At 38.0% G+C, this 15,036-nt stretch overlaps 1 protein-coding gene across 1 annotated transcript in view; it reads right to left on the bottom strand.

Moving 5' to 3' along the window:
* cntnap5.S (contactin associated protein family member 5 S homeolog) overlaps positions 1–15,036 on the bottom strand; it is a 274,058-nt gene that overhangs the window by 222,857 nt on the left and 36,165 nt on the right. The window contains exon 2 of the mRNA XM_018237742.2: positions 2,179–2,283. Within this exon, the coding sequence (XP_018093231.1) occupies positions 2,179–2,283 (105 nt within the window). The remainder of the gene's footprint in view (positions 1–2,178; positions 2,284–15,036) is intronic.

The following is a 15,036-nucleotide window of genomic DNA, read 5'->3' as shown; positions in this document are numbered from 1 at the left end:
CCTGTACACTGCTTGTTTCTGCTCCTGAGTTTTATTCTTTTTCATTTATATTCATTAGTCGTATTATATGTTACAGTAAGTGAAACTGTGCAGCGCTTTATAAATATAACATGTACATACATATTGAATTTTTAAGTGATAGCACCTTATTCTGACATTCTGCAGAACTTGCAGAATGTGCAGAGTTGTGAAAGAAACACCTTCTAAAGCATCTGCTCTACAGCAATAAACATGATTCTATCAGTCGAAATCCTCTTGATATTTTATCATACTTTATTGCCGAATGGATGTTTTTTCTATGATGCGATCCTTGTTAGAGCGTTAAATGATGTGCTAGATCATGTTCAGTTTTATACATTTTACATCTGAGAAGGAATGGATTTCAAACATTGCTGTTAAATTGCTGTGACCTTACTAATACTGTGAAGGGCTGCCGATAAAACAGCCAGGCTAATGATGTCTAATTGCTTTATATGCAGAATTATGTCCATTTTTGACCTATGGAAAAATTACAAAACAAGATTCTAGATGTTATTTTTCCTATTTACACCAAAATCTGGGATAACAGTGGATGTGAATGAAGAAGATCAAACTAGTTTTGCATTATTACAGCAAAATAAACTGTTCACATCAGTAATGCCCTTGGTATGAGATACATGAAGGCTTTAAACTAGAAACCATCACAAGGCCCACCATGGAACAACCTTGCACAACATTTGTTTGAATTTAAAAATGTGTTTTAATTATCTACTCAAATAGATAAGGGCCAATAAAGTTTGCTCCATTCTTCAGCAAATGCATTAGTTAGAGTTAATGGGTGTTTTCTACTGTTGTTCTCTGGTATCTAATAATGTCTTTGGCGGTTCTTCCTGTGTTTTCAACTTAAAAATAAATGCATGAAGAAATGCTAATAATGATTTGGCACATTTTCCTAAATTTTACCCACAATTTTTTTTTCCAAGGGAAAATAGTTATAATTTTTCTCCCCAGTGAAACATAACACATGTTGAAACTTTAGGGCAGATTTGTAAAAATATTTGCAAAAAATTTGAATTTTACTGCAAAACTGTATCATGCAAAAATGATTGCTCATCGTTTTAAAAATATTGAAAACAAACCTACTGGGTTGCTAAAGGCAACCTTAACTGAGGCAAAAACTTTAAAAAGTTTTATCATAATAAGCCAGCATTTAGCAACCCAGTACATTTGTTTTCAATATTTTTTAAAAATAGCAACTAAAAAGTTAACCAGAGGTGAATTTTTAACATTTACCTAAGAAAATTAATAAATCTGCCTCTTAGCCGTGCAAAGGAAGTTATAATATCCAGAAATCATTAATAACTGTTAAATGTTGCTGCCAACTCAGCAGAAAGCACAAAAAGCAACAGGGATGAGCAAACGATGAGCAAATGATGAGCAATCATTTTTGCATGATACAGTTTTGCAGTAGAATTCAAATTTTTGGCAGTGACAAATATTTTTACAAATCTGCTGTAAAATTTCAACATGTTTTTTGTTTCACTGGGGAGAAAAAATATAACAATTTTTTTTTAAAAAAAGTAGGGAATTCCTTTTATAAAGTAATCAGCAGAGTTACTAAATGATTTAGAATATCAGGAAAAGCTCTATAAATATGACAGCATTTTCTTTTACATTTTTACCAGGCTTAACAATTTTTGATAAAAAATTTGATAAATTCACTTTCACTCAGATATTTTTCAACTGGAAAAAAGTTATAGGAATGAAAAATACAAAAAACATTTCCAGATAGAAGGAATTTTGTTCAATGTTTAACAAATGAAGATTCTTAACCAAACATTGACAACATTTGACCTTTGATTAATTTCTTCTTACTTAAATGCTTTTTCATATCCCCCCCCTCCTCCAAAATAGGAAAGAATGATAGGAACAATACAAAATATATTTTTTTCACTGGTGATAAAATACAGATAATTCTGCCCTATAGTGTTCATGTGCCCCCTCAATATCTGCATTTTTTAAATTTTACAAATCTTAAAATTTGGGAATACAAATTTGAATAATAGAGATTTGGTGTTATAAGCTCAGGTAGGGTCATAGCTATACATATATACATAGCTATAGCTATGTCTCAGCTGATGAATAGTTCACTCCACTTCTATTGGAGTTTGACACATACTTCAGAGAGTGAGATCTTACCATCTCGGCTGTTGAGCTTTGCATAGCCGAGTGAACTGAAAAGTTCTGACGAACTGTCAAATGCTGTCGATGGCAGCGGAAAAGCAAGAGGATCATCACAATTATCTGTGAGAAAATTGAAAAGACAAGCAGATTGTTACAAATGTGTTCATTATGTTACAGAGCTCTACTATTGATTATCTAAATCCAGCTTTTTTTCAATCCAAGAGCTCATTTCTACAATGTGTTTAAGCTCCTTCTTAACCTGAAAGTGCATTATTTTCAGAAATTCTTAATTACTGCAGTTTAGAGTGATGGTCCCTGTACGTCCTTCATCTTAACTGGACTAACCTTTCACTGAAATCAGAAACAATTGCATATAATTTGGCATATGGGGGGTGCAGTATTTTTTTTGCTGAGTTGGATATTCTATTGAAACACTTTCATTTTGGTGTGGCTGCTGCTAAAGAAACATGGCATAATGATAGTTATATGATAGTATGTTGCTTGTATATGTCATTTGTTATCTTCTTCTTGTCTTTTTGTTCAGGTGAAGAAAGTGACTTATTGAGTTGAATATATGTCAAACATTGTATAGTTATGTTAAACCCGTTATACACAGTAATTACGGGAAGTCCATCTCCCAATCACTCCAGATGTAAGGTATGGTGACCTTGAAAACCCCAGGTACCAAGAATTCCAAATAGTAGATCCTATACCTGTTCTAAAGATGTTGCCTGCCCATTCCAACCCACTTTGTGATGTTATATTCCATGACTTCTACAGTGGAAGAATGTGCATGCAGTCAAAGCCATATTGTACACTGCAGTCAGCCAGCCCCTATAACCACATTCATCTGTCAAGGTCACTAATTTGCTCCAACAACTGAGATCAAATCAACTATAGATTTTCAAACAGTGATTTGTATCTTAACCTATGGGTCACAACCCAAAACTGTGTCCCCATACTGTTCATGGTGGGTCTCCATGACCCCTTAATACAATGAAATATCTTTTTGCAATAGGCAATAGTAATTAAAATAAGGTTCTGGGTCACAAAGCTGACACCCAGAATAATTTGTGTCCCATGAAAAAAGGTAAAGAAATCCTGTTCTATAGGGAGGAAATTCAGAATATGTTCCCAGTATATCCCACAGCAATCAAATCAGTACCTGGATGAAGACTTTGCTGTACATATTAATCCAACTCCCCATGGCTTGTTCTCATGTCCACATGTCAGAACATTTCCACATGGCAGAACAAATTTAGTGATGGGCGAATTTGCGCCGTTTAGCTTCGCCGAAATATTCACGAATTTCGTGCGAAATCTGCAAAACGGCGAAAAATTCGCAAAACTGCGCCGGCGTCTCGTTTTTGACGCCAGTGCCGTTTTTGACGCAAATTTTCGCGGGTGTTTCGCGAATTTATTCGCTGGCGGCGAATCACGCAAATTCGCCGCAAATTCGCGCCTGGCAAATAAATTCGCCCATCACTAAGAACAATCTCTTCAGCAAGGAAATGTAACTGATCCTATACCCTAAGTTTAAGGATAAGTTCAATAGATGAACTTGTATCTGGTAGTTCTTAAGTTTTAATTGGACACTGGTTGAATCATAGAGACTTAAAGATGGTCCAAGAGAATGATTATGATCATATCTTCATATCTTCACTGAAATTTTCATGGAAATAACTTCTCACTGTCCCTATATGGCCTAAAATTCAGTCCTTGGGGCAAACTTTCAGTTTTCTTAATGCAATAGTTGGATATTTAATGGTGCTCAGAATTATTGTAAGTTTTATTTTCTAACAAGCCAGTTTCAGAGATTTTAAGTTTAACACTGTTTTGCAAATGTAAGGATTAAATAATACAAATTACTTAGTTCAAATAACTCCCAACAAAATATCTGCCTAACTCTAGTAAACATCTGATCTGGTCCAAAACTGCTATTACCACTGTTAATCAGTTACTTCTTTATGTTCACCCAGGACCAGCGATGTGCATAGTGTCCCAACTTCTTACTAATCTCAGACTGTTAGTTGGTGACAGAAAAAAAATTCTCTTTGGTTTTTCATAAGCAATTATTTCACAGAAAAGACTGTGATTTATTACTCTATTGTGATCTTGTTTTCATTTTTTATGTATACACTAAATACATATGTAACTGTTATCATTAGTCTCAAACATACAAATGTTCTTACTCCATGTTAAACATACCCTTCTCTGCTTTCAACTACCCTCCCCCAACTTCCCCTCACTTGGGAACCCCAATTTTCAGTTCATTGGACTGAACAGAAGATTCAAATAGCTGTCTCAATGTTTGTAAGCTAAAAGGGAAGCAGGCGCAAGTGCATGCAGCCTAGGTAGCATGCCACCCTAGGCACGGGCCTTTGTACCCTTTCTACAGATCCAAACCTAGCTCCAGGCTTCTCCTGCACCAATAGGCACAGATGCTTGTGATTCAAAACAGGAGGAAGGCCAAATGCAACTATAGGGAACTGTGGGGATCATCTTCGAACGCAAGCACCTTTAATGAATTGTGTCACTGCATGCAAAGGCTGCATCCATTATTGCAATGACTGCTTAAGGTTCACCAAGAGTCAATTAACCAACCTTCATGTTTTTTAAAAGACACCTGGGGTACCCAGAGGAAAATCACACAAGCATGGTTGAGAACAGATAACCACACATAAAGTTAATGATCTGCTTGAAATCAAACCCTAGTCCTCAGCATTACACACTGCATTTCTTTATAGACTTGACAAAAGCTTGAATAGGTAACAATATTTGTCTATGATAAAGAGAATGCTACTGAGATCTGGTACTAGGAGATACAAATTGTAAAAAGACCTCTTCTGGAAAACCCCAGATTCCGAGCATTCTGGATAACAGGTCCCATACCTGTACATCCAATTAAACTGCACTCACGACAATCAACTGCACACTACATTCTATTATCTACCAGAATGTTTGGGGAAAGTTCAAACACTTACATTGGGCAACCGCCTCCATATCTGCCATACCAATGAGGCTTTGCTCAAATACTCTTGTTATTAATGGTTACGTCTCTCTTTTAATGTCTTGCCTTCCTCACACGTTTCAGGTTCCTGTCTATGTTATTACTGATCTGCTAGGCTGAAGTAGTAAAAGGGGAAAATGATCAAGTCTCTTTCAGAAATACACGCTTGCCATCTAGATGCCCTGAACCTGTTACAAGTCTGAATCTGAAAATACGCCATCTAAAACCTGCTGAATTGATGTAAAAGTCACTTGAAGATGTTTTAACCCTCATGAAATGTTCTGAGTTTTTGGGACTTTTTCCAAGAAAACGGGAATTTTTTTTGTGGTTTTGGGGTGTCAAACTCAGAGTTTATTTTATTGATAAATAAGGGCAAATCATGGATTCTAGTTTGGTTGGATTTTTTATTAAATAAATCAGAAAAATTTGGATTTTTATAAATAACCCCCTTAATGTCTTTTGGGGTCATGTCTGTCAGCCAAACATTGCAATGAATTTTGAATTTTTTAGAATGGCATAGTTAAATTGAGGAGGCCAATTTACTGAAAAGAAAGTCTTGAAGAGACTCAATCAAGTTTCTTTTGTGTTTTTTCTCTCTCAACTGATAGCATATTTACAAAAAGGTAAACTCAATTATGTTAAAAAAATCTGAATCAACACTGAAATCAAATTATTCCCTTCATTTTTACAAATTTTAAGGTTTACAAAAAACAAATAAAATTGCTTGAATGTTGAAAACATACCCCACCTCTGACTTATATAGCAATTTGCCAGATTTAAAAAATTTAAATTTAGTTTTTTGTAGATAATCTTAAAAATTTGAATTGAGACAATCCAAATGTGAAAATTTCAACTGAATCAATTCATTGGAAGGATTCATTATTGACCATTGGTGTTTTTGCAGTTATATCAGGAGAAAACAATGTTTGGATTTGGTTGGCTGGACTTGGTTCTGAGTTTGTTCTGACCTTATTTCTGACTCTAATTTATTTTACTTTATTGAATCCTCACTTTAACAACATATCAACCCCCTAATATCTTCTGCTGCAATATCAGAGCATCCAGTATTTGAATTTGCTTAGCTCAGCTGTAAGACATCATCTAATTCTAACTTATTGGGTAGATTTATAAAAGTGTGAGATTCAAAACTCCACCACTGTCTATTCATACAGGATTTTTAGAGGCATATTTATCAATGGGGGAAAGTTAGAGCTCACCATTTTATAAATACACAGATAGAATTCACATAGGACCAACTATAAGGTGGTAGAAATTTGCTGTGTTGAGCTTGAATCTCACGCTTTTCAGATACTCATTTTTGTCTGCAAATCCAGAAAGCAAAGTGCCATTTAAGTGCAAATGAGTTGTTGTTTTTTTCAACAATAATGCAACTCCCCCCCCAGAATTCCAGAATCATTGAGGTCACAAGGAGGTGTCCGTTTTCTGAAAGTAATGTCTGCTTCCTAATCTCTTTGTACTACTGCTAGGAGAATCACCTAACCACACACCTACACCCTTGCAGACTCCAAGCACTAGAGTGCACTACAAAGAGGGGGTGTTATAATTAAAATGCATTCAAAGATGATGGGGTGGAAAAGCAAAAGAGCCATTTCTTGGTTCCCCATAACTCATAATACGCATCTGCCAGGACTAGATGAACTTGGTCAAATTCTTCACCAACTGAATCATTTCACATTTTTTAACTAAGTACGGTAGACATAACAGTCTAAGTTCATTTGTCAAATACAGCTTCAGAAAATATTGATATAGACCAATGGCGTCCAGTTCTGCTTTCCAAGCAGTGGTCCGCATATCTGTTCTACTTTTTCATGCTACAGGTTCATGATGGCATCATTGAAATAGCTTTATTAAAACCTATAAGCACGCTATGGGTCACAGCTAGCCACTAAGTCTGTAACTGGATATAGACTAAAGGCAAGGATCAGACTACAAATGTGCTATCATTTTGCCTAATTAGCTCTCTTTCAAGAAATAAGATGAAAATTGGTTCAGAGGTCAATTGATAGCAACCACAGTCAAGTGAATGAAGCTGTCACCTATACATAGAAACAGCCTTTGTCTGATTTTCATACAATGTAGACTTATGCATTATGGGCACCAGACCCCCCTGTAAGACTGCTTCATCTGTATATTCCATAGTAGCTCAACATGGAAAAAGTCATCCCAAAAGTAAAGTTACAGCTCATTTCTATCCAATAATAAAAAAAAGAAATAATTAAACATTACAATCCCAGCCTCCCCATTCCTGCATATTCCCATCAGCCTCTGATACTAAATTAAATCTGAAAAACAATTGTTTTTGCTCCATACAAAAGATTTATTATAACAACAGAAGAATGATGGATATATTTAAGGACATTTTCAATTACTATGATTTGCTTAAAAGCCCGCCACAACAGCTGCATTTCTTTTTTAGATATTTACTTTGCATGTTATTTTCTCTCTAATCACATTGTTACAATGATAAGAAGTGGAACTCGTATACAGTGTTTAATACTGTCACTCACAATCTGCTTTAATACTCCTACTTCTTAAGAAATGTGGAATACAGACTGGCATGGTTCCATATGCTTGGCATTTCAAAGCTGTCGTTTGGGGTTATACATAGAAACAAAGAATTGCGTGTCAGATATTGCTGGAATTGTTTGTTCTGAAACGTAAGTGTATATTCATATAAACCTTAAAACACAGGGCTTAACTAAACCATGGTTTTATTCTTTTCATGAACCTCCGGTATGTCTGGCTAAAGCCGATTCTATTGGCTAACAGGAAATCTGATTTAAAACTTCAATCTCCTTTATCCCACCACCTAGAACTTTAGAAGACTGAGCTGTTGTTGCTTCAAACATTGCTTCTCAAACTTCATATAAACGAAACATTCCTGCATTGAATATGGAATAAGTTTATTATTCTGCAGTTGAAGTGTGCAAAAAAGACTGATTTCCGATACTTCTAAGCTTCCACCTAAACATTCATATCCACCCCACCCCACTACTCCTATTTCTGTAAGATCTAACAGCCATTTAAAGGGCCATTAACACCAGGAAATTAGGGTGCCTTAAATTAATTTACAGTATACATAACATTCAAGTAAGTTGGTTATACTTACTGGAAAACACTGTGGGTATCAACTTACACTTGATACTCACACACTGAAGTGCAGCACAGAGTTCAAAGTGCAAATAACAGGTGCATTCCACCATGTTTTCTGCACTTTGCAATGCAAGTAGTGGGCCACAAAAGCATGATCTGATCTGGTCTACAGTTTCTGTAGACTTGTGGAAGACAACCTTGCCCATGGACCACTGTGAGTTAAATCTGGCAGTATTCTTCAGCCAAGCCCCAACTGAACATGGTTTCAGCAGGCATGATTTTGCCTTTTTATCCAATAAGCTACCAACTCAAGAATGTCTATGCATCTCTGAGTTTAGTCCATGTTTTCAAAGATTCAAGAAATTCTAGAAAGCATGTTATTTAAGGATATCTTAAGGGTTGTTTATTTTAACTTAACTAGCACAGAATTCAGAGCTATCACTTTTTCAACTTAAGATATTCTATTCAAGGAACCCAGGTCTGCCAATATTTAGAATTTTTATTACGAACCATTGCAGTAGTTTCTTCCATTTTCTGGATTTTGTCAGTAAGGAGAGTCCAGTTTTGTATTATTCCTGTCTTTCCATTTTTCGTTATCATGGCTTTTGCGGCTAGTAACATAAAAGGTATCAAGTTTTTTTTTATAGTAGTATCTGAGAGAGGATCATAGTGAAGTATTAGTTAGAGTAAAAAGTAATTTAAATTAATATATGCACCGGTGTCTTTGAGGCATCTCCAGCATTTGTCCTGTGTTTCGGGAACCAAATGTTTCAATTTAACTGGTTTATTGTAATTTTGCTGAATGTGGACGTGGCTGTACGTCTAAGGAATAGAACCACCGTATGCAATAACACCTGATGAGTAGTGCTCCCTATATCTCTTATTTGTCTCTATAGACGAGCCCCTTAATATTTTCTCCTTTGGATTGCCATACAAATAAGTTATGCCCTGGATTTCATTGCTAATTTCCCATTAACGCCAATACCCTCTGCACTGCACACAGATATATACATTGCTTGTGTTTGTGGTGTATTTTGGACAAACAAAAGGAATACTGGGAGGGGGATGATTTTTGCACTTTTCATACATTTTCCTAATTTTACAATACACATAATAAAATATTAAGTTTTACTTCTCTGTTGTTAACTCCATTCTCGCACTGAAAGGTGAATCACCGAAATGTTTGTAAGAGAATAAAAGCTGATTTATAATTTCCAGTCAGTGTGAAACCCAGATGCTCCTTCCCCCGGGCCCCACCTCCCAATGTTAATTAATTCTCGGAATACCAGCGTGTAATAACTGTCATATGAATATCTTTCCTTTCCTTACCCCCATCTCATGTGATTTTATTTGCAAGTATATGGTTCTATTTTCCATTATAAGCAAATGTGAGTATCTAATAGTTGCCTTAAATTGGTTACTACAGACCGCAGCAATCATAATGCTGTATTTGCAGAATCATTATCTCATCCAGAACATCCTGTCTGTGCGCTAGGAATGTTTTCAAGGCAGCTTGGAGGTGTCCAAAGTCAGGAAGAAATTAAACCCAATGCTCATTTGGCAGACAGAGATGTTTGGCAGAAAGTCCAAAGTATTCATTATGATTGCGAAACCGAGAGGTGAAAATCATGCAAGTGTTTTATGCCTTGTTAGTGAGAGGGTATGTGGGGTATGCTTTTTGCCACAATAATCATTGGAAATACAAAACCTTCTGATTATTTTCCCACCCCCAAGTTAATGCACACCAATAATATAATGAAAATGGGTGTAATGTAGCTACTGTAAGGGGCAAATTTACCTAGGGTCGAATATCGAGGGTTAATTAACCCTCGATATTCGACTGCCGAATTATAATCCTTCGACTTGGAATATCGAAGTCGAAGGATTTATAGCAATTCGATAATCATTCGATTGAACGATTAAATCCTTCGAATCGAACGATTCGAATGATTTTAATCCATCGATCAAAGGATTATCCTTCGATCAAAAAATTGATAGGAAGCCTATGGGGACCTTCCCCATAGGCTAACATTGGCCTCGGTAGGTTTTAGGTGGCTAACTAAGGGGTCAAAGTTTTTTTTAAAGAGACAGTACTTCGACTATCGAATAGTCGAATGATTTTTAGTTTGAATCGTTCAATTCGAAGTCGAAGGTCGAAGTAGCCCATTCGATGGTCGAAGTAGCCAAAAAAACATTTCGAAATTCGAAGTATTTTTCCTCTATTCCTTCACTCGAGCTAAGTGAATGGGCCCCTTCAGGTCATAATGTATGCCCTGTATTGGGTTATACCGCACCCAGCAGCAATGAACCCTGCACCTTGTTCTGGAAGTCCAATTAGGTATAAGGTGCAGTGTACAGACCTCACCCAACAAAAATACAGGTGCAAATGCTCTTGGGATGAGCATTAATTGAGTCAACTTTGCACCCATTGCTATGACTCTATCTTTGTAAATGCCTTTTCTCTCCATCCACAAGCACATTATTTTCTATAAAGTTATCAGAATAACATGAATATGAATTTTAGTTTGGCACAAAGTGTAGAGCACTCCCCACACCCAAAAACATACAGATACCAATGCTCTGCTTGTGAGCCTTAAGGGGGCAACTTAGCACCTCTTGGTGTGCCTCTATCATTACTAAACGGCTTTGATCTCCATGCAGGGGCACATTACTTTCTATAAAGGTATAAAGGCATAACTGATCAGTCAGACAATGTGCAAGAAATATCATAAGACAAGTCTTTATTCTGTTGCTTCAGTTCCAGTCAGTAAAGCTCGGGACTAACAAATGACAAATCCTTATAGACAGGTTTTAGTGTTCCTTGTGCCATATTCCCAGTTGGCTATGCCATAAGACTCTCTAAGGGAAAGATGCGAGACTTCTGAAAAGAAATACACCTCCCTCATTGCATTTAGCACCACTCATTTATCTGCATGGAAATCTCTCTCAAATCAGCTCATTACTATGTTAACACACAGAACGATAGGCAAACAGACTCTGGTAATATGTTAATGAGCCACCTGTCCAAAGTCATATCGTATGCAAAAAAAACAGCAGCGAGGCCTTTTGGGAAATCTCATAGAGATAAGGGTTTCGCCAATAAACATGGCAATGCAAGAATCAGAAGGGAAATAAAGTCACACAAAAAAGTGCTTATATCCCTTACTTTTATAATTTAGTTGAACTAATGTACCCTTTGCCACTATAATTGTGAATGAAGTAGAAGTTACTCTCCATAGAGAATCAAGGGAATCTAAAACTAAAATATTGTACCTCCATTCCCCCCACCAGTGAGCCTAACCTCTAATCATCTTGCCTGGGCAGGTGCACTTCTTCCATAAACAAAGCATTAGCTTTGGGTAATTTGCTGTAGAGCACCATGCCATAATGTGTTATCTTCTTCTCGGGTGTCCCTCCCTTGTTTGATTTAAGCTAGGCAGAGTAAACTTGGCAAAAGCACTATACTGAGCCACATGTGCTCCACCCTGGGGGGATGAAAGGAATACTTGACTTAGAGATAAAACATGGCAGTGCAGTTTCTTATTTGAACAAAAGGGGAAATATTTCTAAATAATAATTCTATTTTTTTCACAATAATTGAAATATTAAGAGCTCAAGCTGTTTCTGAGCATTTCCAAGAGAAATGCATTCAGGTGTACATTGATTCCCTTTTGCTGCCTCTGTGTTTTGCAATCACAACTCCTTAGTGTCAAACTGCAGAAATCCTAAAGCAAAAATACCGGCTGGACTGACCGAGGTATTATCTGGGATTTAAGACGATTAATATCTAAATTGTTTTATGAAAACCATTTGTTCAGACAAAATACTAAATGATCTTTTTCTATCGTTCCTGGCAGATCGCCATCTTTACCAGGAAAGCACAGCACAGTTCAGCTTGAATTCCTTTATATTTATATTACAAGCAAGGAGAAAGGGGTTTGTAGTTTCAGCCTACAGGTCAGGTGTTGGACGGCAACCTCAATGGTTAAATTGTTCTTTAGAAATTATACTTAGCTGAACCAGCAGAGTGGGTGGAGCTCCTGTACTTGTACATTAATACGTCTTTCAAAGACAGGTAAAAGGTCACCTTCCACCTGATGATGGCATTTTCAATCTAAAACAGGTTGTGCCAAATAAAACATCAATAACTAAATGTAAAACACTCTGATGGTCAGTTCTGATGCTCTTAGACTGCTGACAATGCAACCGCTTATGAGAAATACATTGATAAGGCATCGTGAGAGTGAAGTTTGTTTGAAACTCATTATGGCTTGAGGCCTGCCAAATGGGACCAGTGATGGAATACTCCGGGCATCATTCCTAGCCAGTACAGAGACAGCACAAAACTTTGCCAACAAAGGTATCCCACTCCTGTACTAAGTGCATTTCAGCAGAAACAGACCCCTACGTTTGTTTATTGTCTGAACAGAGAGATGCCATAAAACTATGGCAGCACTGGTATTTCCCTGTACTTAGCACAATTAAGAATGGCACTGTAACAACTCACCCTGGTGGTGTAGTGGGCCGGTGGGACGTCTGCCGTACCTACGGCTGGGACGCCCGCCGAGTGTTGTCTTTTCTTCTTAGTCACCGTAATCCTATGGCACGCGGTGCGAACTTCCGCAATTTACGTGCCATGCGTAATGATGTCATCACGCATTGGTGCGAAATTCAAACTATTTAAAGGGGCTTCGGGTTTAAATTTGTTGCTTGTTGTTAGGTCTAACTTGCTTAGTATCTGGGTGCGATTTCTGTCTGTTTCATTCCAGTTTGATCCTTGCCTGCCTCACTATTCTTTGAACGCTGCCTGCACCGACCCCGGCCAGATTGACCTTTCTTGAACTTCGTCTGTATCGACTAAAAGCCTGTCTGACCCTGCTAGAACTCCGCCTGTACCGACCCTGGCTTGCCTGACTACACCATTCGTCTACTCCCTGAACTGTTGCCTTCTGTCCAAAACCTTGGAACCCAACATGCCCCTTTGCTCGTTAAGAACATCTGCTTTGCTCCTCTCAAGTTAAGACCTGGCGGCATCTGAGTAGGCACTTGTTCTGAATTTAGGGAGCCGAACATGACAGGCAGGTAGTACATATCCTGTTTATTTCTGTACATGTGTGTTTGTTGCGTGTGTGCATGTTTGTAGCAGTGCTCTCTGCGTGTCATGTTCTGCCACTGAGGACAGATAGAAATAAGGGAGTCTGTATACGGGATAACCTGGGGTATAACCAAAATAGGATTACAGAGTTTGTAAGACATGGAAAAGTAAAGATCAAATGAAAGAAGGTGAAAAACAGTAACCAGTCAATAAACAGAATAACCTGGGATAGTCCAGTCCAAACGTTGGGACAGGCAGCTAACAGCGAAGGTCCGATAAACAAATTGAGGTTTAGACAGGCAGAAATCCAGAGAGCAATCCAAGGTCAGTACTGGGAGTTCACACGAAGTAGGCAGGGGTAAATGAGAATGTCCGGAGAGCAGGCTGAGGTCAGTAACGGGAGATCCACATGAAGGAGGCAGGAAACCAGGACAAGGGTACAGGAACAGGGAGAGGATTCAGAGATTAGGAACTAGGGACAAGGCAAGGAACAAGGAATAACAGGATAGATCTGGTTGAGGAGCTTAATGATCAAGCTTATAAAATAGGACAAGATGATTAATTGGCAACGGTTAATAAGGAAGGAGGGACAAGACAGCAGCAGAGAGATAGCACAAATCCATCATAATAACAAACCCACTCTGACTCTAAGAAACCCCAGGAACCCCAGTGGCTCAGGAGAATGGTGTAGGCATGGCCCAATAAACAGACTTTTCCTGGCATTTCCTGACACTGCCTCTGTTTTCCCTTTTGTTTGTGTGGCTCAAAGTCATGTGATATTTATGTATGAACACAGCCCTCCCCCCTCCACTCTGCTGTGACTTTTTTCTGACACATTTGGCATTACCCGCCAGCAATACAGACAGATATAATCTGAGGTCTCTGAGTAAATACCATTTATTTACCCCAGCCAAAGTCATTATAGAAATAAATATTGACAGCATTTGTCTAGTACAAAGCCTCCCCTCAATACAAATCTAAGGTGGCCCCCGCCTGCCTCAGCCCCCCAGCCCATTGTAATACATGCAGTGTACAAAGCTGAGCTGAGTTCACCACAGGGGTTACAAGGCATCTAAATGGAATGTTTAGTGGCACAGAAAGACTACGCAGGCAGGGAGCAAAGGTGCAGAATATAATAAGGCAGATAAAAGGAAAAATATCAGAATGATGACAGCTGCGCTGCGACCTCTGAAGGGATTTGTGTTTTGGGAAAGCGTTTCAAACAGGAGGCGGAGGGGAACCTTTCTCTGTTTGTTGGAATGGGAGCAGCATTAATCAGAAGCTTGTTGCTCAATGTGTGTGTCCAGTGGCATCTGGAAAAGGGTATTTAGATTTCCGGAGCATTGCAATGGGGACACTGGGGAGCAGTACCCTTCTTTTCTGACAAGTCAGGGACAATGGTGCTACATAGTAATTCTCTCATCACTTCAATGATGGGCATGTGCTAGTGAGCTCACAGGAACCAAATGTCCTACAGTTAGTGCAGTCTCTGTTGGGAACACATGCTGTGTGTTGTGGAATGGGACATCGACCTTCCATCCGCATTTGGGAAACGCTTAAGACTCAACAGGGAGCAGAAGGAAGAAGGGGCTGTATAGAAACACTCATGAGTTGATATTAGAATTCTGGACTGAAATTCATTTCTCAAAAGAGC

This window comes from Xenopus laevis, chromosome 9_10S (genome assembly GCF_017654675.1).
Source record: "Xenopus laevis strain J_2021 chromosome 9_10S, Xenopus_laevis_v10.1, whole genome shotgun sequence".
NCBI classification, from domain to species: domain Eukaryota; kingdom Metazoa; phylum Chordata; class Amphibia; order Anura; family Pipidae; genus Xenopus; species Xenopus laevis.
This window is presented reverse-complemented; position numbering and strand designations above follow the sequence as displayed.